A 25675-nucleotide genomic window follows, 5' to 3' on the forward strand; every position below is an offset into this window, starting at 1 on the left:
ACCACCCTTCCAAACACAACCAACCAGAAATAGGCTGGGACACGAGGAACCACAGCACAAGATGACAATTTAATGACAAGAAAAACCACACCAAACCAAACTTGGCGACTAAGAGAGAAAAGTGGCCCGACAGCTGGGAGCTGCTAGCCCGGCCCTCACCTCTGGGCCTTGGTGAGCTCCAACCTCACAGAGCACTGTAGGTGTGTCCTGGAGCCCAGCACCTCTGGGCTAGATACAAAAATGGCCAATATCCCTCATCCTGCGAGCCACTGCTGCTCCCCTACCAACCACAGCTACAGCGCCACATCCTACATAGAAAAGAATCAAGCTTCTCAACCATAGAACGCCCCTGCTTCCTGACAGCACACATCCGGAGCAAACCCCCGCTTCCTTAAATCCTCCCCAAACCCCTCAATACCTACCCAAGTTCTAGGAGCCCCCCAACTCTCGCTTACTGAGATGCCCTGCCATACCCCATGCAGTGCGCCCCGCCCCCTGCAGCCAGCATGATAAACCCAACTTTGCGAACTGCGGGCACGTCCCCAGTGGTCTCTGGTTGATGGGCTTCAAAAGGACCGTGGAGGAACGCTGACAGGAGTGATGGCTAAGAACTGCCAGCCAGCACCAGACGGTACAAGGGACTCACGAGCTTGTCAGAAACCTCACCAGCCCAACACTTCTATCCCAGCAATCTTCTGTGATAGATACTAGTGTTGCTTCCATTTTAGAGATGAGAAAAGCAAGGCTCAGATGATTAATAACTTGTCCACACTGTAGAGCAGCAGAGCCAGGTCTGAGACCGGCGTCACCTGCCCCCAGGTCCAGCGCCCTTTCTGGCCCCGTATCCTTCTCTCCGGAGCTGCGCTCACCAAGCCCAGCTGGTGGTGTCCGAGCTGCAGCGGGCGAGCAAGCTCACGGTCAGCGTGGCCCACGTGCAGAGAGCACATCCTGAGGGTGGTGTTGACTCTGCTAAAGGATTTGGTGGCCTTAGAAGGCCTCCTGCAGGGACCACCCTGGTCACCCAGCAGCCACCTCATTGCTGGTGGGTGTGTCCAGGAACAGTGCACCTGTGAGCTGGCCAGTGTAAGTCTTCATTGCTGGGGATGAGGAGGGACAGGAGTTTCTTGACCTGCTGAGAAGAGCTCCAGTTTGGGGGCAGGGGATACAGGCACTTGCTGGACATTCATGCCACACTGAGCAGATGCTCAGACATTTTTCTGGTGCTACTATCAAAGGCCATCATTTACCTAGGTGAGGTCTTAGTTGGAACATAGACAAACTTCGAATAGTTACGCATTTATTTTCATGTATAACTAGCACATCGACATATGACTGCATGGATATATTGCTTAGTTAACCTAAGACTAAATCGGTAAGAGAGTAAAAAAAAAAAAAAAAGGATATTGAGTTAAAGAAAATATTAAGGAGATAATAGAATAGGAGGTCCTTGTATGATAGAAATTGTGGAGGTATGGGAAGGCCTGGAGTTTGCGACTCGCCGCTCTAAGCTTCGGGCAAGAAGCTGTGCTCTGGTCTGAAGCCCTTAAGGGGCCCTACAGAGAAACTCTCCTGGTACTTGGAGCCCAGGGCACCCTCCTAGGAGCACATGGTACATCGAGACAACCCCAGGGAGGAAAGCACATCTTGTTTAATGTGTTCATGTTCTACAAAATGTCTTAGAAGTTACAAAGCAACAAAAATGATTTTCCTTAAAAGAGAAAAAGACTCTTCTAGGTGTGGCCTTGAGAAGGCAGCGGTCACAGGGCAGCCTGGGCTGGAGGGCCCGAGTAGGGGTTGGGGGACACCCGTGTTGCTGTCCTGGAGGAATGTGTGTGTGTGTGTGTGCGCGTGTGCACGGCCGTAGTCAAGGCTGCTGCAGGAGGCACACTCAGAGCTCCTGTACTCTGCTCCCCAGCATACAACAGGCACTCAATCCATGTCTGTTGAATCACTGTTGCACACAGGAGGCGGCACCGGAAGCCAGGGTGCAGGGGTTGCTTACTTCCTTGGGTGTCAGCGTGTCGTCCTTCGCTCCTGCCTCTGCTGTTCAGGTTCATTCCTGGGCTCCATGTCAGCATGACATGTCCCCAGTGTGGGAAGTCCATGGCCACGCCACCAGTAGGTCACAATCTTGTACATTTATGAACAACGGAAGGCATTTTCTTTTAAGATTCCCACCTCCCCTCCAAAAAATCTGAAGAATGTTTCTCATCACTTAAACTTCAAATTTTAAAAATAGTGCTTTTTAAGGGACTTTGCAGTTTTCCTGAAATAGTTCAGTCCTGCAAGGCAGAGCTGGTCTCAGCACCCCCAGAGCTAATGTGTCATTGCTAGGGACACAGGGTGCCATCTAGAGACTCACCCCAACTCACCCCTGGAAATGGAGGTCAAGGCCAGTGCTCACGAGGGGCCACAGTTGTGGAGATGGGACCCCCAGGCATGATACTCATGGTACGAAAGCCTCCCGGTGCCCAGAGGAGAGAAGGAACAGCTGAGAGTCTAAAGGGCGCTCTGAGCTGGGAGGAGGCCTGGGTCCCGGACATGAGGGGCAGGCCTGCAGGCTGGTCCCTGTGTGGCTCGGAAGGAAAGTGTGCAAGAGCAGGTCAGGAAGGGAGACAAGTTGGGGAGGGACCCCGAGCGGGGCTAGTGTGCGACCATGGCCCCCAGCCCACGGGTGCCCTCAGCAGCACCCCGCAGCACTCCGCTTCACGTGGCACGGCTTGCAGAAGAGACGGTTGTTCAGAGGGTAGCAGCCTTGGTCCGTGGGCTCCACAGACAGGAGGATCCTGCAGTCCTGCGGGAACAAGGCACACGTGGATGGACCCCAGGCCTGAGCACTGCAGCGTGGAGTGTGCGCAGGTGGGACTCGCCAGCATCCACTGAGGAAATTAACTCGATCAGCTGAGGGGAGAACCGAGGACACTGGGAGAAGAGGGGGCCCTTTGGTGGAGAAGCCCCCTGAGGGGCCGTGGAAAGGGCTAGAAGGGCCTTAACACCCTCCCTGAGGTCCAGGGAGGGGTGCGGCCTGCCCCAGGTCACACAGCTGGTTCCAGAGCTGGGAGGGGATGGGGTCTCCAGGCTCAGAGTTCAGGATTCTTTTTGTTGTTCCACTGCCTGAACAGCTTCAACACTAGCACAAACCTTAATATTTCCAATTTTCTAAATCACCAAAAGATTTTACAATGAGGAGGATGGGGATTTGGGGCCCAAACTTCGCCAAATTCACCGTTCTGCCACAAGCCCGCACCTCATCTGGGCCTCACTCGGGCACACGCAGGAAATTAACAGGAACAATTAATGTCCAGAGACCCGGCTCAGGGCACGGCTGGTGTCCCCTGGAAGCTTCATTGATCAGAACAGAGGGGTTGGTCTCCATAGAGACAACTTCGGGGTCACGGGTGCCATCCTGACCCAGCTCGGCCAGCTGGGGAGGACACCCTTGTGTGTCTCTTCCCTGGAACTGCACCTCGAGTGTCTCAAGGGGACTCTGGGCTATTCCTAACAGCCACTTGTTCGGCATTCTGAGAGCACCAAGTGCCAAACCTAAAGTCCCACAGGGGCACATGTGACCTCTTCTAAATGAGAATCAACCATGACCGAGTCTCACAGTTTGCGAAGGAGCTGTCAGGTGGCAGAAAGCTGGCCAAACCCAGCCCAGAAGAACACGAGGCAGAACCACTTTTCTCACCCTCAGTTTCCTCATCTTAAATGGAGACGGGAACTCCCATATCGAAAGATCATTATTAGGATTAAATAAGGTGATGTGCATGAAAGCATTTTATATATTAAAAAATACTAGCCGAGGGCTTCTCTGGTGGCGCAGTGGTTAAGAATCTGCCTGCCAACGCAGCGGACACGGGTTCGAGCCCTGGTCCGGGAAGATCCCATATGCCGAGGAGCAACTAAGCCCGCGTGCCACAACTACTGAAGCCCGCACACCTAGAGCCCGTGCTCTGCAACAAGAGAAGCCACCACAATGAGAAGCCCGCGCACCGCAATGGAGAGTAGCCCCCGCTCGCCGCAGCTAGAGGAAGCTCGTGCGCAGCAACGAAGACTCAACACAGCCATAAATAAATAAATTAATTAAATAAATAAGTAAGATACTAGCCAAGTATGAGGGTATTGTTACCCTTCCAGCAATAGTAAGAAATAACATGGACCACAAAGTAGGCAGGAATGGGGAATTCCCTGGCAGTCCAGTGATTAAGCCTCCGAGCTTCCACTGCAGAGGACACGGGTTCGATCCCTGGTCAGGGAACTAAGATCCCATATGCAGGGCAGGGCAGCCAAAAAAAAAAAAAAAAAAAAAAGTAGGGAGGAATGGTGAAAGGAGCGTGGATGGCATCTTGAAACCCATTTCCCTTCCTAGAGAAACAGCACCCACATCTGCTTAGGCCGCTGTGGTTGGAGCCTTACAGCCTGAAATACAGCTGGTGGAGTCCAAACTCTGACTCATGGCAGAGCCTGGGCAATGTTCCTGGTAGCCTCAGCCAAGCTGAGCAAGGAGGAGCAGGGAGGGCTTATTTGCTCACCAGCCAGGCCCGGGCAAATGCCAATCACCACTGGATCTAACGTGGGCTATAGCGATAACAGCACCTGAATTTCACCATTGTTCTTTCAAGATGCATTATCAGCCGGACTTTGAACTAGAACAAATCAACATAATCATGAAGCAATGTGTCAACTTCTCGACTAAACTCCCTGGTCACCCTCAGCGAAAATGCTTCTTGGTTCTACATATCTGTTTTTATTATTATTATTATTATTTTAATTTTGGCTGCATCACGAGGCTTGTGGGATCTCAGTTCCCTGACCAGGGATTGAACCCGGGCCATGGCAGTGAAAGCGCCAAATCCTAACTGCTAGACTACCAGAGAACTCCTTACATATCTGTTTAAATGTGCATAAATAAATGTTTGGAATCACTCACTGGTTGATTAAGAGATTTACTCTGTTACAAACTATTACAGATAGGATAGATAAACAACAAGGTCCTATTGTATAGCACAGGGAACTATATTCAGTATCTTGTAATAAGCCATAATGGAAAAGAATATGAAAAAGAATATATATATGTATAACTGAATCACTTTGCTGTACACCAGAAACTAACACAGCATTGTAAATCAACTATACTTCAATTAAAAAAAAGAAAGAAAGAAAGAAAAAAAGAGAGACTTGCTCTGGAGTCCCCACTTAGGTGACACCTTTGTCACCATCACCAGAGAAGACAGAAACATCGGTGACATGGAGGCGACAGGAAGAGGTAGGGGAGGACTCTTACAGCCTCCCCAGCAGGACTGACTATATAATTTGCAGGGTTCAGGGCAAAATGAAAATGCAGAATCCCTTATTCAAAAATGACGAATTAAAAGAAATTGACAGCAGAGCTTCAAAGCAAGCACGGGACCCTTCTGAGTGTGGGGCCTGTGCGACTCCCCAGGCATTTCTTGCTGCACCGGCTTCTAACCAGCCTCCCCACCTCAGCCTCACCACTCCCTGCAGCCTGAAGTCCAGACTCCTTCATTTGGCAGAGGGGGCCCTTTCCTTCTCTCTGGCCTCACTGTTACCACCACCATCCAGCACTCTACACTCCAGACACTCCTCGAAACTTCTACTTCCTCCAATTCTTCAGGCTGTTTATGCCACAGTAGGATTTCACAGGCCCATACCTCTTTTTGGACTTCATTTCCCCTCTCTGAATACGTGGCAAACTCCTACTCATCCTGCAAAACCCAGGTTAAGCACTGCCTCCTCTAAAAGAGTGCCTTTGATTGCACCAGCCTTGATCACTTGACTTGATCACTGCCTTCTCTGTCCCAAAGCTGATTTATACATGCTCTTTCTTAGCACCTGAAAAGGACATCTGTGGTGTGGGTCTGACCAGCATCCCTTTCTTCTTTCCAGTGGTTGTATCAATCCCAATCTGTTTCATACAGTCCTGCCTGCCTGGCCCCAGAGGTTATCAATCATAGCCCCTGGCCACTGATTGGTCCAGAAGGGGCGTGTGACCCATGCTGGGTGAATCAGAGGCCTTCTTGGGACTGTACGGGATCCCTAGATGGGGTTTCTAAGTTGGAAGGATATAAACCTGAGCCAACCATGGCCACGCACTGTACCCCCTGCCCCACCGAGGATGCCAGCCCACAGGAAGAGAAAATGAAGCAAACACACAAGAAAGGCAGAACCGAGAGATGGAGAGAGAGCCTTATGATATCATTTGATGTCATCAATGATATCACCATCAAGAGCCTTCCCGTAAGATCCCCTTTCTTGCGGAAAGCAGGTTGAGTTTGGTTTCCATCATTAACTCAAAAAGTTCTGATTAATAGAGCATATTTGTAATTATTTTCATTTTCATTTGTCTCTGCTATTGGATGGTGAGCAATCTGAGAGCAGAGCCCCAGCCTGGACTTGTCCTGGCCCAGAGCCTCGCACACAGCAGGCTTTCAACAGGGCTTGTGCGGTGATTGAACAGGATCAACTGCATCTTATTAAATCAGCACTGCTCCACTCACCTCACACCTGTAGCAATTCTCATGGAAGTTTCTTCCCATGCACTCGATTTTGAAGGCATCCTTCCCGTCTCGGGGGATGATGGGATTCTCACAGATGCTGCACACAGGGGCGAATTTCCTAGAGGGAAAGAAACTTATGCTCAGGAGGCGTTCACGTCAACAACCACAGAAATTAGCTGTCAGAACGCAGGCCAGCTCTGGTTCACCTCCCAGAGCTATTTCAGACCCGTTGCTATCTAACTACACCTGGAGCTACAACCACACATGCCTATTTCTTCCTGGCAGGAGCGGATGGAGAGACCTGTGTAATTAGACCCTGCTTCCCAGGGTATAATTAGCTCAAGGCAAGTAAGTGATGGGAACATTAGAATTTAAGGAAGCAGAGGGGCACCCATTTCATTTGTCTTGTATTATAGGTCACTGCTTTTTCTTCTTCTTTCCTTTTTTACTAGGCACACCTGTCTCTCCCCTTGGGCAGCGAGCAACTCGAGGGCAGGGACGGGGCCCTGCAGATGTGTGTTGCTACCACTCCATACGGCTCCAGCTCTGAGGGGAGGCACTGCGGTCTGGGGTTTGAGAGCAAGGCCTGGACATCAGGTCAGTGGGGGTTTGAATCGCAGCTTCCATACTTACGATCGGGGAGACTTTAGGTACTTATGTACTGCATGCCTCAGTTTCAACATTTGCTAAAACAGAACCTTTAATAGTGCCTGCCTGTAAGACAGTTTTGAGATTAAATGGCCTAAACCCAAGGGGAATTGCTCAAAAAGTGTCAGCTGCAAGCAGGTGCTAAGTCAAACACAGGGTATGTGGAACAGGCAGTCCTGGATTCTGCAGGCCAGCTCTGACCCAGCCCCCAGCACTCAGGCTCGGCTCCTCCATCCCGCCTGAGCCCCACCCTGACCTCCGTGCCCCATGCAGTGCACGGACCCCTCTTGTACCTGTAGAAATCGTCCAGGCAGTACACCTCATTCTGACTGTCCAGGGCAAAGCTCTCATCCCCGATGCACCGGGCGCAGGTCACACACGTGAAGCAGGTGGGGTGGAAGGCCTGGCCCAAGGCCCTGATGATGTGCTCCCGGACCACCTCGCCACACCTGCCACACTTCTCCAGGGTGTCCTGGGACAGAGGGCCACTGCCTCAGAGCCATCCCATGGGTGTGCCCACTCCAAGCCACAAGGGGCATCAGACTGGCTACCCACAGGGGCCCAGAAGGCAGAGATACGGGAGAGGTGCTCACATTCATGCAGTTGGCCTGGAACTACTACCCCCAAACCTCCACATTGCTTAGAGGGGATTGAGCTTGGCACTACATCCCTGGTGTACAGTCAGGAATCCTGCTATGAAGCTATGACTGCATTTTTTTTGTTACTAGGAAATGCTTGAGGCCAGGGTCCATGAGGGCCCATAGGAGAAATTTCTCTAAAACTTCAGAGTCAGTAAAAGGCATTCCCAGAGGAATTGCTGTGCTTTTTATTTTATGGACGATAAACCTTGAAACTTATTACCCTTTTCCATTTGGCCACTTGGAAGCTCACAGTCCAATTCCATGCTCCACTTTTAGGATGAGTACAGGGGTCTTTCATTCACATATTTTTGGGGTACTGTCTACCTTGATTTTCCTCTGTTTTATCTATTTATTTTATATCTCATGGTATTACATGTATCCTCTAAAAATTTTTATGTTACTGCGGTAAGAATACCTAATATGAGATCTATCCTCTTAACAACGAAGTTTTAAGTGTACAACATTATTATTATTTTTTGGCCGCACCGTGCAGCATGCGGAACTTCCCTGACTAGGGATTGAACCCATGCCCCCTGCAGTGGAAGCACGGAGTTTTAACCAGTGGACTACCAGGGAAGTCCTACAACATTACTATTGACTACAGGTATATGTGCATTCTTATAAGCTGCCTCAAGTCCTTTCTGGAATGAGGAGGGATGAGAGAGAGAGAGAGAGACAGAGAGAGAGAGGGAGAGAAAGAGAGAGGAGAAAGAAAGGGGTAGGTATCACTGAGGCAGAACAGAGGGCCTCTTGCTAACCCATCCACCTTTTCCCCTACATGTCTCTTCCCCTTCCTGTTCATCTTAACCTGATTTCCTCTGGATAGATACGTTTGGTGGGGGCAGCATTTCCCCCTGCTTCCCCCCTCCACCATCCTGGGGGCAGCCCTTGTCTCACCAGCACACTGCTGAAGCCCCTCCTGGCTGCTCCCAGCTGTAAGCCCACCCTCACCCCTTCTTCGCCTCAGTGCCTCACCCCTGCCTGGCTCCAAGCTGGGGAAGAGAGTAAGGACACCCCCCACTGTTATGTTGATGGGGTCAGAGGGTCAGGGTGGGATGGGCTGGCTCCCTTCTCCTTCCACAGCACCTTACTGCCTGGGATCAGATCATTTTGAGCTTTCTAAATAGTCCCGACTCCAAATATTCTAACACCTCAAATCAGTAGTTTTCAGACTTCAATGTGTATCAGAATCACCTGAGAGACTTGTTAAAAATGCAGATTGTCAGGTGCTACCAATCTATAAGGACAAGGTGAGATCCACTGTACCCCCCGGTGATGCATACGTGGGAGTTCTGTACACAACCTGGAAAAACGCCACCACATGCCACTGGAGAGTTAGCAATTCTAACACCTTGGCATCCAAACTAGCTCTCTCAGACTCTTTGGTACCCAGAGATGCCCCGTCACACCGTGTACTGGAACCTTGTGGCTCTAGGTGAGGGAGCAACAAGACCACGGGCAGGATGGGACTTCCCTGATGGTCCAGTGGTTTGGACGCGGTGCTTTCACTGCCGAGGGCCCAGGTTCAGTCCCTGGTTGGGGAACTAAGATACCGCAAGCCGCGTGGCATGGACAAAAAAAAAAAAAAAAAAAAAAAAACCACGGGCAGGGTTCAGAACCAGACAGCCCTGGGGTGACAGTGTAAAAGGCTGAATGATGCCCACAAAGATATCTGGATCCTAAGCCCTGGAGTCTGCGACTATCTTGCATGGCAAAAGAGACTTTGCAGATGTGACTGAGTTAAGGATCTTGGGATGGGGAGATTATCCCGGGTTATCCAGGTGGGCCCCAAATGTCATCACAAGTATCTTTACAAGAGGGAGGCAGAGGGAGATTTGACACAGAAGGAAAAGAGGTACTGATGCAAGATGCCACACGGCTGAGTTGGAAGATGGACCAAGGAACCAAGAAATATGGCTTTAGAAGCTGCAAAAGGCAAGGAAATGGATTCTCCCCTAGAGCCTCTGGAGGGAGCAAAACACTTTGATTTTGACTCAGTGAAACTGATTTTGGACTTCGGACCTCCAGAACCATAAGAGGATAAATGTGTACTGTTTGAAGGCACCAAGTTTGTGGTCATTCGTTACGGCAGTCACGGGAAATGAACATACCCTGGCTGAGTTCCTTCCCCTCCCTGAGCCTCAATTTCCTCATCTGTAAAATGGGTCACTAGTGCCTACCTCCCCAGATTGTTGTGGAGAAAGAGATCATACCACGTCTTCCAGGTGCCCAGCTCAGTGCCAGGCACTTGGGGAACTGCCCTGGGGCTTACCTGGTAGCAGGGTTCACAGAGGGGCCGCCCATCCTTCTGGTAGAAGCTCTGCCCGGCCAGCTGGCGGCGGCAGATACGGCACGTGAAGCACTGGGCATGGTATTGCCTCTTCATGGCCTCCACAGCCAGCTCTCGAGGGGACACGGTCTTGTGGCAGAAGGCACAGATGTCTGGGGTAGAGGAGATACAGGCCATGACCCGCCCAGCCTGGGAGAACTGTACCCAGTCGCCACCCAGAACCGGCCGGGAGTTCCAGGTCTCTGTCTCAAACCCCCGGGAGTTGTAAATGCAGCCTCAGCTCATGGGCAGGGTCATGAGGGACATTAAAAGGAAGGTGGGGGGACTTCCCTGGTGGCGTAGTGGTTAAGAATCTGCCTGCCAGTGCAGGGGACACAGGTTCGAGCCCTGGTCCGGGAAGATCCCACATGTGGCGGAGCAGCTAAGCCTGTGTGCCACAACTACTAAGCCTGCGCTCTAGAGCCCGTGAGCCACAACTACTGAAGCCCGAGCGCCTAGAGCCCATGCTCCGCAACAACAGAAGCCACCGCAATGAGAAGCCTGCGCCCCACAATGAAACGTAGCCCCCGCTCGCCGCAACTAGAGAAAGCCCACGCTCAGCAACAAAGACCCAACGCAGCGAAAAATAAATAAATTAATTAATTAAAAAAAAAAAAAAGAAGAAGGAAGGTGGGGGACTTCCCTGGTGGCACAGTGTTTAAGACTCCGCCTGCCAATGCAGGGGACAGGGATTCGAGCCCTGGTCCAGGAAGATCCCACATGCCACGGAGCAACTAAGCCCGTGCGCCACAACTACTGAGCCTGCGCTCTAGAGCCCGCAAGCCACAACTACTGAGCCTGCGTGCCACAACTACTGAAGCCCACACGCCTAGAGCCCGAGCTCCGCAACAAGAGAAGCCACCGCAATGAGAAGCCCGCTCACAGCAACGAGCTGTGAACTCGTTAATAAAAATTAATAAATAAATAAAACCTTACTTTAAAAAAAAAAAGAAAAAGAAGGAAGGTGGGGAATTCCCTTGCAGGCCAGTGGTTAGGACGCCATGCTTTCACTGCCAAGGGCCTGAGTTCAATCCCTGGTTCCCTGGTTGGGGAACTAGGATCCCACAAGCAGCGTGGCCAAAAAAAAAAAAAAAAAAAAGGCAAAGGGTCTTTAAAAAGCTAAAATCAAGACACATAGTGTGGGACTTCCCTGGTGGTCAGTGGTAAAGAATCTGCCTTCCAATGCAGGGGACGTGGGTTCAATCCCTGGTCAGGGAACTAAGATCCCACATGCCGTGGGGGAACTAAGCCCACAGCCACAACTACTGAGCTCGCATGCCTCAACAAGAGAGCCCGCGTGCCACAAACAACAGAGCCCACGCACTCTGGAACCCACGTGCCACAATTACAGAGCCCGTGTGCCCTGGAGCCTGCGCGCCACAACTAGAAAGAAGAAGAAAAAAAAAGACACATAGCGTTAGGACAACTGGGTTGCCATCTGCAGAAAAGTCAAAAGAAGGAACTCTGTCGTGACACCTTACACCCAGATAATTCCAAACGTATCAAAGATCTAAATGTGAAAAGGGAAACCATAAGAACGCTGGAAGAAACCAGAGGAGAATTATTTTACAACCCTGGACTAGAGAAGGCCTTGGTACATGGTAGGCACTTAATAGCCATTTATTAAATAAGTAACACACGGTGCTGGAGAGTCTGTGGGCAGACGGGCACTCCGACACTGTTGGTGGGAATGTAGATCTGGATGACCAAGAAAGACAACTTGGCAAAAATATCACAGTGCTTCCTCTTCTAGGAATTTATCTCACAAACTTGCACACAAGCAAAATGATCAGGTGCAAGGCGATTCACTCAGCATTACCACCTGAGCACCTGTCCACAGGCAACTAGTTAAATGCATGTGGCTGGGCCCTGCTAAGGAATACTACACAGCTGTGAAAAAGAACAAGCAGCCTCTTTATGTTCTGATGTGGAGTGAGCTCTAAGACTACAAAGGAATGAAAGCAAAGTGCAAAACAGCACAGAGCTTGCTACTATTTGTGGGGAAATGGGGGAAGGATATATTTGTGTCTGCTTGCATATGCGTAAGATATCTCTGAAAGGATATGCACAAGGTATTAACAGGTTGTCTATCTGGAAGGAAACTAGGTGATACAGGGATGGGGCAGAGGAAAGACTTTTCACAGTGTGCCCTTTTGTGCTTTTTATTTTGTACTATGTAAGGGTGTTATGTATTCAAAAAATTACATAGTGAAAAAATTTAGGGCAATTTTGCTATCATGGCAAATTTTGCTGATCAATATTTAAATAGATTTTAGTTATAAAGGAAAAAAGGTTAATGCAATAAAAATAAAATTGATGCACAACTATAAGGCCCATCACCATACTGTGAGCTGGGACAGACACGGTGGCCCCTCCCTCCTGGTTCCCCCTGGAAGCTCATGCTGGCCGCACAAGGGCCCCTGGGGGTCACACACAGTCCTGCCGTCCCTGTGCCCATACCTGTGGAGGCCTCTCTCTCGGGGAAGCCCACAAGCTCCTCTGGGGGAGGCGGCAGCTCCTCTTCTGTGGGTCTGAGATGATTGGGCCGAGGCTGCAGTGGAGGCCCCTCCACGAGGGGCTGCGGGGTAGAAGGGGAGAAGAGTCATCCAGTGGGGACCGCACACGGCCCTCTCAGCTCTGCTCCTCATCTGGTGGCACCAGGCGCAATTAGCCCCTTTGTACAGAGGCAGAAACTGAGGCCAGATCTCCCAGCTCCTTGCCCTGGATTCCTTCACCCAGGGAAGTAGCTTCCTTCAAAGCTACCTCCCTCTGCTTTTAAGGAATCTCCTGGAATCAGGGTTTCCCTTGTCCTGGAACCTCTCCCATTTCTACAACGCCTCTGTTAAGGGCAGAGGATTAAATATGGGTTTTCTATGCAGCATAAGGGATTTAGGTTAGACACAGGGGAATGCCGTCCTCAGAGATGAAGGAGGCACTTAGCGTGGGAAGGGTGTGGCACCCCTTCTCCAGGGACCTTGAAAACCATGCCTAATTTTTACCAGCCTGAAAGAGTTTTGAAGAGGGACTGCCCTGAAGTAGGAGAAGGGACCAAACAACCTCCAGGCCTAGAACCCCGAAAGGCCCCGACCCTCCCTCCCCAACCCACGGGGCTCCATCAGGGACCAAAGGTTGGCGGTACCTGCGGCGGGGGTGGGGGCAGCTGCTCTAAGTCTGAAATGAGTGACGCCCCCATCGGGGCAGGGGGCTCCTCATCGGGAGGCAGGTACACTGGAGGGGGCGGCGGCGGAGGTGGGAGGAGGTCCAGGTCGGGGAGTGCGTCCTCGCCATCCAGGGGAGGGGGAGGAAGCGAACATCCTGCAACCAGAAGGGGAGGGTGGGTTGGCCAGAGTCTCTGCAGGTGCACAGAGGAGGTGACACTTGCCCAGAAGGCCGTGCAGCATGGTGGCTAAAGGCTCAGGTCCAGGGTCACCGGGACCTGGGTTCCATCTCTGACTCTGCCACTGACTTGCTGTGTGTCCTTCGGCAAGAAACAATCTCTCTGAGCCTCAGTTTACTCAGTTGGAACATGGGTCTCAATCGCTTAGGGTTGTTAACGAGGATTAAGTGAAATGATGCCGGTGAGGGCTTGGCACAGTGGCTGGCACGTGGCACAGGCTCAGAAAAGAGTAGCCACCAAAGCCCTTCCTAGCAAGCCTCCCCTACCCGGGTGCTAGAGCGCCTGAAATCCCTGCTGGATGGGCCTTGTGCAGATGTAAGCAAAACTAACCCCTAAGACTGTGGTTCCCAAGGTGTGGCTCCTGGACCAGCAGCATGGCACCACCTGGGACTTTGTTAGAAACACAACTTCTCGGCCTGCCATGCAGCTGCACAATCAGAAACTTTGGGCTGGCGCCCAGTCATGGGGTGTTTAAAAAGCCCTCTAGGTGATGCTGATGTCACTCAAGGGTGGGAACCACCACCTAGTTAAATAATAGAGTCAGGTAATGACTATTAGGTGTTGAACGTATCAAGCGGACAGTTGGTGGCGAACTTTCCAAAGGAAAGGTCCAGCTATCATCACCTGAACCCACTGATTAACCTCAGCAGACATCAGGGGTCTTCTGACTCGTGTTATGTATAGGAAGGGATGGGCACCATTGATGAAATGTCCTTATTTAAAAAAAAAAACCCAAAACATAAAAAAAAACCAACTTCAACTAATCAGGTTTCTAGAGTTAACTCCATTTATAATAAATTTGGAAAACAGAGGGGCAAGTTGGATGAGACCACAGGGAGGCAAAGGGACAAATCAGGGTATGGGACATTCTACAGAAATGGACCCTGTTTCTTCAAGAAGTTAATGGCCTGGGAGAGACCAAGAGAGGAGATGTCCCTAGAATTAAGAGACCTAAGAAAAATGACCATATATAACGTATATATCTGTGCTGTTCAGTACAGAAGCCACCAGCCACATGTGGCTATTGAGATGTGCCGGAAAACTTAGTACTAAAAAACAATGTGAAATAGCTCATTAATAATTTTGATAATGATTACGTGCTGAAAAGATAATGTTATATATTATTTTACATATTGGGTTGCATAATATATATCATTAAAAGTAATATATATTTCTTTTCATTTTTTTCAGTGTGGATACTAGAAGATTTTTAATTACACAGGAGGCTTGCATTTGTGACTTGCATGATGTTTTTATTGGCCAGTACTGCTATGGACCTTATCTGGATTCTGATTCAAAGGATTAATCATCTCATTTAATTCTCCTCATTTTGTAGACAAGGAAAAGCTAAATATTCCACTGAATGATACAGCTCAAACGAAATACAAGACACAATGTAAACCATCCTTTCCTCTACAATCCAACAGTTAAAAGGCATTTTTATGACAATTCAGGGAAAATTAATTATGGATAGACTATTAGATAATCATAAGGCATTCCTGTTGATTTTGTTATGCATTGTTTGGCCTTGGGGTTATGTAAGAAAAAGGCCATATTTAGAGATGCACCCTGAAGAATGTGGGGCTGAAGTGACTTGATTACTGGCATTTCCTTTTAAATACTTCACGAAGGAAAGGAAAAAAAGGAACAGATGAAACAAAGGTAGCCAAATCTTGGTAACTGTTGAAACTGGATGTGGGGTATACAGGGTTCCTTGTACTGTTTTCCCTACTCCTGTGTATGTTTAAAAGTTTCATTGAACAGCAACAACCCAACAGCAAACACACACACACACACACACACACACACACACACACACACACAGAGGACAGGAGTAGCATGGCGTGCGGCGATGGCGGGTGGGGAGGTGGCCTCCACCCTGTCTGCCAGCCAGCGGGTGCTCCCGGCAGGGAGGGAGGAGGAGGGGTGGAGGATCGCCTCCATCCAGGAACACTCACTATAGTGTAACCCCACCTCTGCAGGCTGCCCTGACAAGGGGCTATCCAGCTCCCTGGGGAGAGGCAACTGGGCAACTCGGGAGAGAAGCCGCAGCACAGGGCTGTGCCCACTGCCACACTCAAGGGGAGCGCTATTAATAGCGTCCCGGGATAGAGGGCATGGAGGCACTCTGCCCACCTCCTGTCATGGGGGCACAAGATAGGCCAGGCTCCAGCGAGGTCAGACCGCCCTAGACACCCAGGGAGAGCAGACAGAGAATGTTCAAGGCCCTGCCGCCTAAATACCTGGGCTCTGGTCCCATTCCCTGCATGTTCGCTGGGGCACCTCTCTGGGTTCAGGTTTCCCACCCATTTGACAAAGATAAGAACCCCTCTGCCCAAGGGCTATACAGATGCGAAGCTTGTTCTAGACCTGTGAGTCTGCCCCAGAATCGCCTGGGGGCTTGTCCAAACGCAGATGGCTGGGCCCACCCCAGCGCTTCTGCTTCAGCAGGTTTGGGGTAAGCTCTGGGAATTTACCTTTTTGAAATTGCGTTTTGAATATACACTAGAATTTACATTTCCTGGGTGATGCTGACGCTTTGGGTTCAAAGGCCACACTTTGAGAACTACTCTTCTCCTCCCCAAGTCTCACCTATTAACGCCTTTGGACTGGAACAGTCGTTCTCAAAGTGTGGTCCCCAGACCAGAGCATCAGCATTAGCTGGAAACATGTAAGGAATGCAAATTCTCGAGCCCCACCGCAGACCTGCTGAATCAGGAAGGCCCAGGGTAGGGCCCAGCCGGCTGTGTTAGGACAAGCCCCCAGGGGATACTGATGCTGCTAAAGTGTGACAATCTGCTCTACGTGAGCTGACTGAGTCAGGAACCAGGTCATGAAGAGACAGCAGGCGAGCTGAGGCCTCTCCCAGGACCTGCCTGAGGTTCTAGACATTCAGCTGTGAAGGGTGGGCAGGTCCCAGCTAGGGCAGGAATTCAAGAGAGAGATGGGGGGAATTTCTGCCAGGATGAAGGACACCTGACTAGGCACCTGAGGACTCCAGGGGGTTCACCTGCCATCCTGGGCTGGCCTCTCGCACTAAGCGTCTCAGTGCCTCCTTGTTTGAGCTGGTGCCCTATCAGACGAGGAGCCACCTCGGGCCCCTAGGTTGTCATCCTTCCTTGCTTCTACCCAACAGTTGAAATTTCACATCACATACATGACCAAATTTCCATCTTCCAGAGGAAGAAACCGAGGCCCAGAGTGAGGAAACAGCTTGCCTAAGACCACACAGCAAGTGAATGGCAGAGCGCAAGAGAAAACAAAACTATCTTTCAGGTCCTTCAACTTGCCAAATTCATTCCTGCCTCAGGGCCTTTGCACTTACTGTTCCCATTTCCCTTCTAGCTCCACTCTGTCATTTAGGTCTTAACTGCGCTGAGATGTTACCTTCTTTGAGAAGCCATCCTGACCACCCCATAAAAAGTTACACCTCCCCAGCTCTTCACTGTGTTCTATTCTAGTAGAGTGTTTGTGTCTTCCTGATGTTATATTTTATGTTTTTATTATCTCTGTTTCCCCCACTAGGAGGTAAGTTTCATGCACGCTGAAAACCTTCTCTCTTTTCACATTCCCAGTGCCTGGCCCAGAATAATAACAGTGGGTATTTAGCACTTTCTACACGGCAGGCGCTGGGCTCAACACTTTACATATGTATTAACTCATCTAATCCTCACAAGGCCCCATTGAGGTGGGTACTATCATTATCTCTATTTTACAGATTAGGAAGCTGAGGAACAGAGAGGTTAAGTGGCCTGCCAATGTCACACTGTCAAGAAGTGGGGGAGCCAGGATTCGAACCCAGGCAGGTGGGTTCCAGAGGCTGCCTGGGACACAGTAGGTGCTCAACGAATGACCTCAGAGCCTGCCATTTCCTCCCCACCTTGGTGATGCCTCTCACCCGGTCTCCCACCCACCGCCCTCACCCTCTTACCTCCACTGGAGAGCTGAGGTGGAACAGCTGGCACTGGAGCTGCAGCCCTGCCTGGGGGTGTCCAGGAACGGAGCCTCCCCGCAGAGCCAGCCCCGGGTGGCTTCGTGGGGGCAGGAGATGCCCGGGGGCAGCCAGGCCGGGCCTCACAAGCTGCCCGCCTCACCTCCTCAACCACAGCCTCATCTCGACGTGGAGGTGCCAGGGTGATAAAGACAGACGAGGCGACCCTCTTCTCAGGCTTTGAGGCCATTGCTTCAGCTTCTGGTGGGGCTGGGGACAGAGTGAGGCGCAGGCTTGGGCAGGGTTTGGGGCATGGCAGGGGCGGGACAGAGGTGCTCCACCTGGGCACGCAGACACCCCCAGGGCAGGGAGCCTCTCCCCTCCCAACAAGACAGGAGCAGCCACTCCACAGTGCCAGCGCCCCACCCAGCCACCGAAGGAGCTGCGGATGTCCCACAGGGAAGGGCAGGTGCCCACCACGTGACTTGGCCACAGGGTGGGACCCAGCAGTCCTGAGTACCCCTCCCCCGGACCTACACACCTGGAGGAGCAGAGGGCAGCCCTGCCCTGCTCACCTCACAAATGATTAATTTCCTTCCTCTAAGGAGCGTGAGGGAGGGGCCGCTCCTCCAGCTCCCCACTCCCAGGGCAGCTGACTGCCCGTCCCAGCCCAGGGCCACACCCCAAGTTAACTCCCTCATCTGGGATCTGGATTTTCCTGGGAAAGCTGACGTCCCCAACGTTCAGGCCAGCTCCACGGTGGGCGGGAAACAGTGTGACTCTCGTCAGAACATCAAGGCTGGATTCCAGGAGGGAAAGGGGACAGAAGAACAATCAGAGCTACCATTTACCAAGACCTATTCTGTGCCAGCAGGGCCCTAAGCACTTTCTGTTCATTAACTCACAGAGCCTCCCACTGCTGCGGCGGACAGGCACTATTGCCGCACAATTACCGTGCCCATCTTACAGATGAGGAAACCCAGGTGAAGAGGTGGAAGTCATCTGTTCAGGGTCATGCAGCAGCAGACCTGGGATCTGAACACAGAGCCCATGCTCTTGGCCACTTGGCTCTTCTGCCCTCTCCCGGCCCAGCTCACAAACCAGCATCCTTTTCTCCTCCATCAGAGTCCACATCCAATCAAGTCTTGATTCTATGGCCAGAATGTCTCACTCAGTCTCATCTCCAAAATCACAGCCCTGATTCAGGCACAGGGGTGAGGGTGCCTCAATGATCTCCAAACCTGCCTCCTACCCTGTCTCTGGAGTGATCTTTCTGGAGCACAAATCTGTTTCTCCTCTAGTCAAAAGCCTTCCATGGCTCCCTACTACCTTCAAGATAAAGTCTAAATTTCCCTGGCCTCAACCTATTTTTGACCACCCTGGACCACGCATGGTTCCTGGACCATCTTTCTCCCTTACTTGCCCTGGCATGTTTCCACCACCTGTTTTTCCTCTCCTCCCTGCTGCAGGGTGAATTTCAGTTTTTCCTTCGAAGCCTAGCTCAAACATCACCTCCTCCATGAAGCCTCCCCTGATTCCCGACTCCAGGGCGGTTGTCTATTCCACAGGGCAATGACAGCTGACTCACCATCACCATGTCTGTCTCCCTCCCCCAACTGACAAGTGACCTCATCTACCTTCAGTTGTGTCTGTGATGTTTGTGTGACCCAAGTCCGGCTCACAGTAGACATCAAAGCATGGATCTGGGAGCGGGGCGGCATCCCCACCGGGGAGAGCCCATTTTCCTTCTCTCAGGTGGTTCCTGCAGAGAGTAGGCTCCGGGGCTAGGGATGAGGTGGGGTCATGGGCTGGGGTGAGTCGACCACACTCAGCTCAGGACTGTGCCCTTTTTCTAAATTACTCTCCATATGGGCCACGCCGACATGGCCCCAGAGCCCGGCGCATAGATTCATGGGGAGGAGAGTAAATAGGGACCCAAAGAGTGAACCTGGAGAGGTGGGGCTGGGTGGGTCGGGGGTGAGGCCCCAAGGGACCCTAATGTGGACTTGGAGCCCGAGTGGCCACTCAAAGGCTTCCCTCCACTGGCCACCGTGGGCTCTCTTGGAGACTGATGGAGAATAATAATAACAAAAACAACAACATATGCTCCTAAATTCCTTTTAAATTGGTTTATGTTTGGTTAAAACCTGCAGCTCGTTCTGATAAGAAACCTGAATAAGAAACCAATATATGAATAAAGCTTTATAAGTTCTTTTAAAGTACTTCTCTTTTGTTTCTTGTTTTGTAAGTGATGTTTGGAAGTACATCTGCTTCTGTTGGCTGTCCTCGACTTAAATTTCATACTTTGTTACAAGTTTAAGAATCTATTTTTGCAAACAATTTTCAGAGTGCATTTAACCTTTAAATACAAGAAACAACAAGGGCACTCACTGATAAAGTGCTCGCCCTGTGCCAGGCACTATGGAGAGCGCTTTCCCAGCCTCAAAAGTCACCTAATTCTCAACACAGCCTGCGTTATGCCTCCACTTTATAGATGAGGCCAGGTGAGGCCCCAAGCAAGAGGTTGCAGACTTGGAATTCTAACAGAGCACCATCCAACCTGGAAGTCCAGGGGGTATCCTTGAGCCTGAGAGGACACACGTTTTCTTCCCTGGATGGCTCGGGGGTGGGGGGGAGGGGTGGGGCAAAATTCCCAGGACTGTTCTTACCCCAGGGTGGCCCAATCCAGACCAGTTATCTGATGGTCAGCATATCCTGGGCTCATCCCCAGAGACAGCTGAGGATGCCTCCTCTGCCTCCCTCCCCTCCTGCCCTGAACCCCACTCCACCCCAGCCCACCGCCGCCGGGAAATCAGATCTGCTGGTTTCTCAGAAAATGTCCACGGCGAACGTCCCAGCACTGAGACCAGATGTTCACAGCTGGGCAGCACTCCCCCACCCCCATCCCTCCCCTGCGGTTCCGGCAGGGACTTTAGGCCCCAGGGGAAGGGGCCGGGCTAGGGATTTCCAAAGCCCCGACAGTCAGCCCCGGGGAAGGAAAGGGAGCCCCGGCTTCCCCCTGGTCCCACTGCCCCCCAGGTCACCCTAGTGTGGGATGTGGGTGAGAGAGCTCCCTGTGGGGCAGCCTCCCAGCCAGCCCAGCCCAGGGGACCCTCGGCGGCCACCCTTCCTCCCCCAGAGGGCGAATCTGAGATCCAGCTGGGTAAGCGGAGAAAGTGGAAACAAAGGAAAGGAAAGTCATTTCCTGTCAAGAGGAAGGAAGGAGGCTGAGATCCAGCCACCCACCCAGCCGGGCTTTCGGCTGCGGCCCAGGGCAGGGCCCGGGCTGGCTGAGCAGGAGGGCCTCCAGGGGTGGGGAGAGTACCCCACCTCACCCCCGCCGCCATACTGTCCCGTCATACTCCTTCTAACCCCCTCCAGAACCCTCTCGAATTACCTTTAAGCTGTAGCCTAGGCTTGGTTGGGAGTTAAACTTTGCTGGAGGTGGGAGTGAGACTGAGCCCCACGCCCCCTGCAGGGGACCTTGCAGCCTGGCGCAGGAGGTCCCTCTTCCTTTCTCCCACCCCAGGGAAGCAGAGGCACAAAGGGCTGAGTTCACCCTGGGCCCCTTCTTTCCTGCTGGGCGACCCTGAGCAGGTCACTGAACCTCTCTGGGTCTCAGTTTTTTCATAAAGTGAGAATAATGAGGTCTTTCTGGAAGGGTGGCTGACAGGATAAAAGGAGAGGGGGTACTCAAAATCTTGATACTTGGTAGGTGCCAAGAGAAAGCTAACTGGTTATTCAGCCCCAGAGGGGGAGGAGGAGCCCCTGGGGGGCCTGCAAGGACCAGGACTTAGCTTCCATCATTATGAAGAGCAGGAATCTGGGCGCTGCCCACCCTCTTCCCGGGGTCCTCAGATCCGGGCTGCAGGAGGACCCAGGCCAGGATGCCCCAGGCACACACCTTGGGAATCGCCCAGTCCCACCCCTTCCCAGCCCCCGAGAGGATCTGAGGCCCAGAGAGGGGCAGCCCTGCGGCCACTCCTTCCCCTCGCCTGACCCTGGCTGGGTAAAGGGGCCCGGAGCTCCCCGGAGCTCCGGAAACCCAGCGCCCTCCAGCAAGCAGCCCGGCGGGGCAGCCGGCCAGGTCACTGTGGGGCGCTGCCGGGGACTTTAATTCGATCCATGTGCGGGACGCTGTCCTCTTTGTGCGGGAGCTTCCGCCCTGCCCATCCCTGGTCTCCGCGTGCCGCTCCCGGGCAGGGACCCCAGCCCTCCCCCCAGAACTGCCCTCCCTCCACTCGGAGGACAGAGACCGAGGGACTGAGACAGAAGGACAGCGCCCGCGGCCCCTCGTCCCCCGGGCCCCCTCCGGGGGCGACGGGGCTGGGGTCCCGGCTGGGGAGCAGGGTGGGCGCCGGCCAAGGGCTGCCCGTGCTGTCACCTGTCTGTCGCCGGGGCGGGGACGGAAGGACAGGACCCCCACCCCACCCCCGCCCCGCTTACCTGGGCCGCCCGCGCCCCCGGCGGCTCCGGTCGGTCACCCGATCGAGCAGAACCAGGAGCGCCGCGGCGCCTCCCGCCCCTCCGCCCTCCCCGCCCCCTTGGCTCCCTCCGCCCCGCCGCCCCGGCCGCCTTACCATAAAAGGTGACGCTTGGGGGAGGGGGCCCGGGATTCCCGCCGGGCGGAAGCGGCCCCTACCTGCCCCCCCACCTGCCCGGCCGCGCCCCGCGCCGCCCCCTCCCCGCTCCCTTTGTTCCCTCGACCACTCCTCCCTTCCTCTCGACCCAGGCCTGGAGGGTGGGAGGCCTCCTCCGCTGCCCACCCTCCTCGTCCTTTGTGAACCCACAGTGGTCCTTCCCCTCCCCCTCCCCTAGGTCACCTGGGTTGGTGGCTCCACCAGTTTGGCCTGGGATCTCCCAAGGTCTTAAGAGTCAGGTGGATCTGGATTGAATCATGTGACCCTAGGCAGTCACTCCACCTTCCTGAGCCTCAGTTTCTTCGCCTCTAAAATGGGGGTAATGACCTGTCTGGGCCCTTAAGCCCTCTGCAGGCGGGTCCTAGAGTCTTGAGGGGGACAGGCTCCTCCAGGAGGCCTGGTAGACAGGGCCCAGCTGGCAATCAGGTCACCCGGTTTGCCACCCTGGGCCTTGTATCTGACCCCCTCCCGCCTCCTGCACCCCCATCCCCCAAACGTGGAATGGGGAGGGAGAAGCCGAGGCTGGGCTCTGGGGCAGGAGATGGAGCCTGGATGGGCCGCCTGAGTCCCTGGAGGCCCAGGGAACATTGCTGGGAAAAGGAATCTGGGTCTGATTCAGAGGCAAACAGATTGTTCTTTTGATTAAAGCCACAGTGGCTGAGGCCAGAGGAGCGCGGGACCCGACGCCATCTGTGGGGAGGCCAGGCAGGGTCTGGCTCTCCTCTGCGGGCCCAAAGCTGCAGTCATGCTGGCGGGGAGGGCTCCGGGGCTGCTCTGTGGGGCTCACACTCATGGGGGTTGGGGGGGGGACCTGGACACCATGTCCCGTGCTCCTCCTCTTCATCCCGCCTCCTTAAATCCCTCACCTACGTTTTGTCACCGCTCCCGTCCCCCTTGTCATCCCTTTTTTCATTCGATCCTCTCAGCCACTCTACAATAACAACAGTAATAACAGTAGCTGCCGTTTATAGGGGCTTTCTATCTGATGCTCAGCCTACAGACCTTTCCATTTAATCCCTGGGAGAGCCCTATGGGAAAGGGCTGATTATCCCTGCTTCACAGACGAGAAACTGAGGCCCAGAGAGGCTCAAGGTCACACAAGAGGCAAGTGGCAGAGCTGGATTCAAACCCAGACCAGCAGGTGCCCCCAGGCATACACGTTGCCCTGCCGTCCCAGGGGCTGGTGCAACTGCCACCTTTCAAGACGGGAAGAGAGGTGACTCCTTTGCTTTTTGGCAGAAGGAGACTCACACTCAAGGCTGCCTGAGCCCCTGCTCAGGCTCATTCTCCAGCTTGGCAAGGTCACTTCCCTTTGCAGCACTGCTCAGAGCAAGATCCCTATGCCTTCCCCCAGGAGGAAGGAGGGAACCACTGGACGCCAGCCATAGGAAGGACCCTAAGGAGGAAGTGCGATCCAGGGGTTTTCAGACACTTTCAGCCATAGAACCCCCTTGTTAAGTGCTTTGTGACCCAGAAGCTTATTTAAAACAAGTAAAAATGGAGCTGCCCTCCCTCTCCTCCATGATACACCCCTGAGCCACCTACCGCATCTCCAGGTGGGACAATGAGGCACCGAAGGGTTGAGCTGGAGCCTTGTCTAAGGTCACAGCGATTCCGCCTAGGACCCAGGCCTCCCCACACCTGCTCTGGGCTAAGACTGGCTTGGGAAGGGGGAAGGTCCAAGGGATATGTGAGGTCCAGCTGCCACCACTTACCAGCTGTCCAACACCCCTGGTCGCTTGTCCCACCTCTGCCGCTGCTCCAGGGTGGAGAGGAGCGTCCCGGACAAGGGACTCCCGCACCAGCCCTGGTGTCGGTGTCACCTTAGCAGGTGCCCGGCTTCCTGCAATGGAAACCCAGGAAGTGCGCTGGATGAGAACACACGCCCTTTGTCTGCCAGCTCAGAGGCCCTGCTCCCCTCCTCCTGTCCTGCCAGGCTCGAGCAGCTTTCTGCCAAGCCCCTGAGAAAGGGGGCTCAATCATCTATTAGGGCCGTGGCAGCTGAGACCCTGGGTGGCAGGGAAGGGGTGGGAGAGAGGGGCAAGATCCAGGGCAGTGGGGACATTTGCTGCTGTCCAGTGTGCTGGGGAACACGGCACCTACTGCCCACAGAGCAGTCGGGCACCTACTGTGTCCTCGGCTGCCTTGCGGGATCTTAGTTCCCCAACCAGGGATTGAACCCCAGGCCCTGGCAGTGAAAGCGCTGAGTCCTAACCACCGGACCGCCAGGGAACTCCCAACAAAAATGAATATAATTACCAGCGGTGATGTGTGCTATAAAGGAACGAGCAAGGGGCTGAGACAGAATAAGGGGTGTGGGTGGGGCTAGGGCAGGCCTCTCCGGGAGGAGATGAGGAGGAACCAGCCACAGGAGGAATAGGGGAGGGCATTCCGGGGAGAGGAAGGCAGTAGGGAAAACATGGGCTTTGAGGTCAGACTTAGGCTTAACTCCTAGCGCTCTGGTGCTGGCTGTGACCTTGGACAAGTTCCTTCCCTCTCGGAGGCTCTGTTTCCTCACCTGTAACATGGGGCAGCTGGACTGATTGACCTCAAATGAAGACACGAATGCTCCCCTTTGCAGAGCTGCTGGGGACAGAGGCAGGGAAAGGGCGCACCAGGGCCTGGTCCAGAGTTGGTGCCCCACCAGTGGTGGCGCTGGCTGTTCCCATATCACTCTCACCTGGTTTCTAGAGCTCTCTGCTCACAGGGTCCCTTTGCTCTGCAGCTAGATCCAAGAAAAGTGACAAGCCTGGGGAGAGTGGCACGGAGGTGTCCTCCCCTCTGTGATTTTCCTCTGAGGCTCCCTGAGCTGCAGCCCCCAGGGAGCCGGTGACCCCAAGGTGGGGAAGCATCCATTGGTCCAATTGCCTTTCCCCTGGACAGGCTCCGCCTGGGCCAGGTCAGAGCAGAGCTGTCAGCCCTAGCCTAGGGGTGCCCACGTGTGAAGCTGCATGAAATGATACACCCGGGTTGGGGTCGGGGTTCTACTGCTTGGCAAACAGCCTCAGAAACCCCCCTGGACCTCCCTGTCCTGGTTCTGCTCCTACCCCTCCCTCCATCATCCACTCTGCCTGCTTGAAGTCAGGTCAGTTTAACACTTGTTTCCTGAGCACCTACTGTGCTAGGGGCTGGGCAGGGGTGCAGCAGTGCAGGGAAGTAGGGGCTCCCACAAACTGTAGCAGGGGCAGGCTGCAGGGGGAGGGGGGCAAGCACAGATATGAGTAACATCAGTATCTGTGAGTGACTGCAGCTCTGTCACATGCCAGCCTGTTACCTTGGGCAAGTCACTTCTCTCTGAGCCTCAGTTTCCTCTTGTGAACCTGGGATAGCAGTACCTCCCTGTGGCTTTGTGAGGATTTGTTGGCATGAATGTGGATAAATATTCCTGGTGCTTAGTAGGTGTTCAGGTGAGTTGCTTTCCTCTTCCCATCATATAGAGGACAGAGGTTTGGGGATATTATAGTGAGATGGACAAAAGTGCTGAAGGTAAGGAAGACTTGGTTCCGCTGGAGAATCCAAGGGACATCATGGTTCCTGTCAGTTAGCATCACTTTCTCGGATTCTGGTAACA

General features: G+C 53.2%; 1 protein-coding gene across 3 annotated transcripts; it reads right to left on the bottom strand.

Moving 5' to 3' along the window:
* Nucleotides 1-1628: 1628 nt before the first annotated feature.
* Nucleotides 1629-23874, bottom strand: FBLIM1 (filamin binding LIM protein 1). 3 transcript variants are annotated; one of them, XM_061184900.1, is made up of 9 exons: nt 21911-21985; nt 18040-18263; nt 17465-17734; nt 13276-13451; nt 12597-12714; nt 10080-10249; nt 7460-7638; nt 6519-6636; nt 1629-2794 (listed from the first exon to the last, which is right to left on the bottom strand). In XM_061184900.1, exons 3-9 carry the CDS (start codon nt 17712-17714, stop codon nt 2681-2683), a joined length of 1125 nt encoding a protein of 374 aa, XP_061040883.1. In that variant the 5' UTR covers nt 17715-17734; nt 18040-18263; nt 21911-21985; the 3' UTR covers nt 1629-2680. The 3 variants fall into 3 exon arrangements, with proteins under 3 accessions (XP_061040883.1, XP_061040885.1, XP_061040884.1); XM_061184902.1 differs by lacking the exons at nt 18040-18263; nt 21911-21985 and adding an exon at nt 23820-23874; XM_061184901.1 differs by lacking the exon at nt 18040-18263 and having other exon boundaries at nt 21911-21991.
* Between the last annotated feature and the right edge of the window lie 1801 nt (nt 23875-25675).

The sequence above is a fragment of the Eubalaena glacialis genome, chromosome 3, assembly GCF_028564815.1.
Source record: "Eubalaena glacialis isolate mEubGla1 chromosome 3, mEubGla1.1.hap2.+ XY, whole genome shotgun sequence".
Lineage (NCBI taxonomy): Eukaryota > Metazoa > Chordata > Mammalia > Artiodactyla > Balaenidae > Eubalaena > Eubalaena glacialis.

Excerpts from the sequence above, each read along its gene's own strand:
- FBLIM1 (XM_061184902.1), bottom strand. The coding sequence starts at position 17,714 with ATGGCCTCAAAGCCTGAGAAGAGGGTCGCCTCGTCTGTCTTTATCACC. Across the intron at positions 12,715-13,275 it reads TGCCCCCACCCCCGCCGCAG|CCCCTCGTGGAGGGGCCTCC; the intron begins GTACCGCCAACC and ends TCTACCCCGCAG. Across the intron at positions 6,637-7,459 it reads TGCCTGGACGATTTCTACAG|GAAATTCGCCCCTGTGTGCA; the intron begins GTACAAGAGGGG and ends CTTTCCCTCTAG.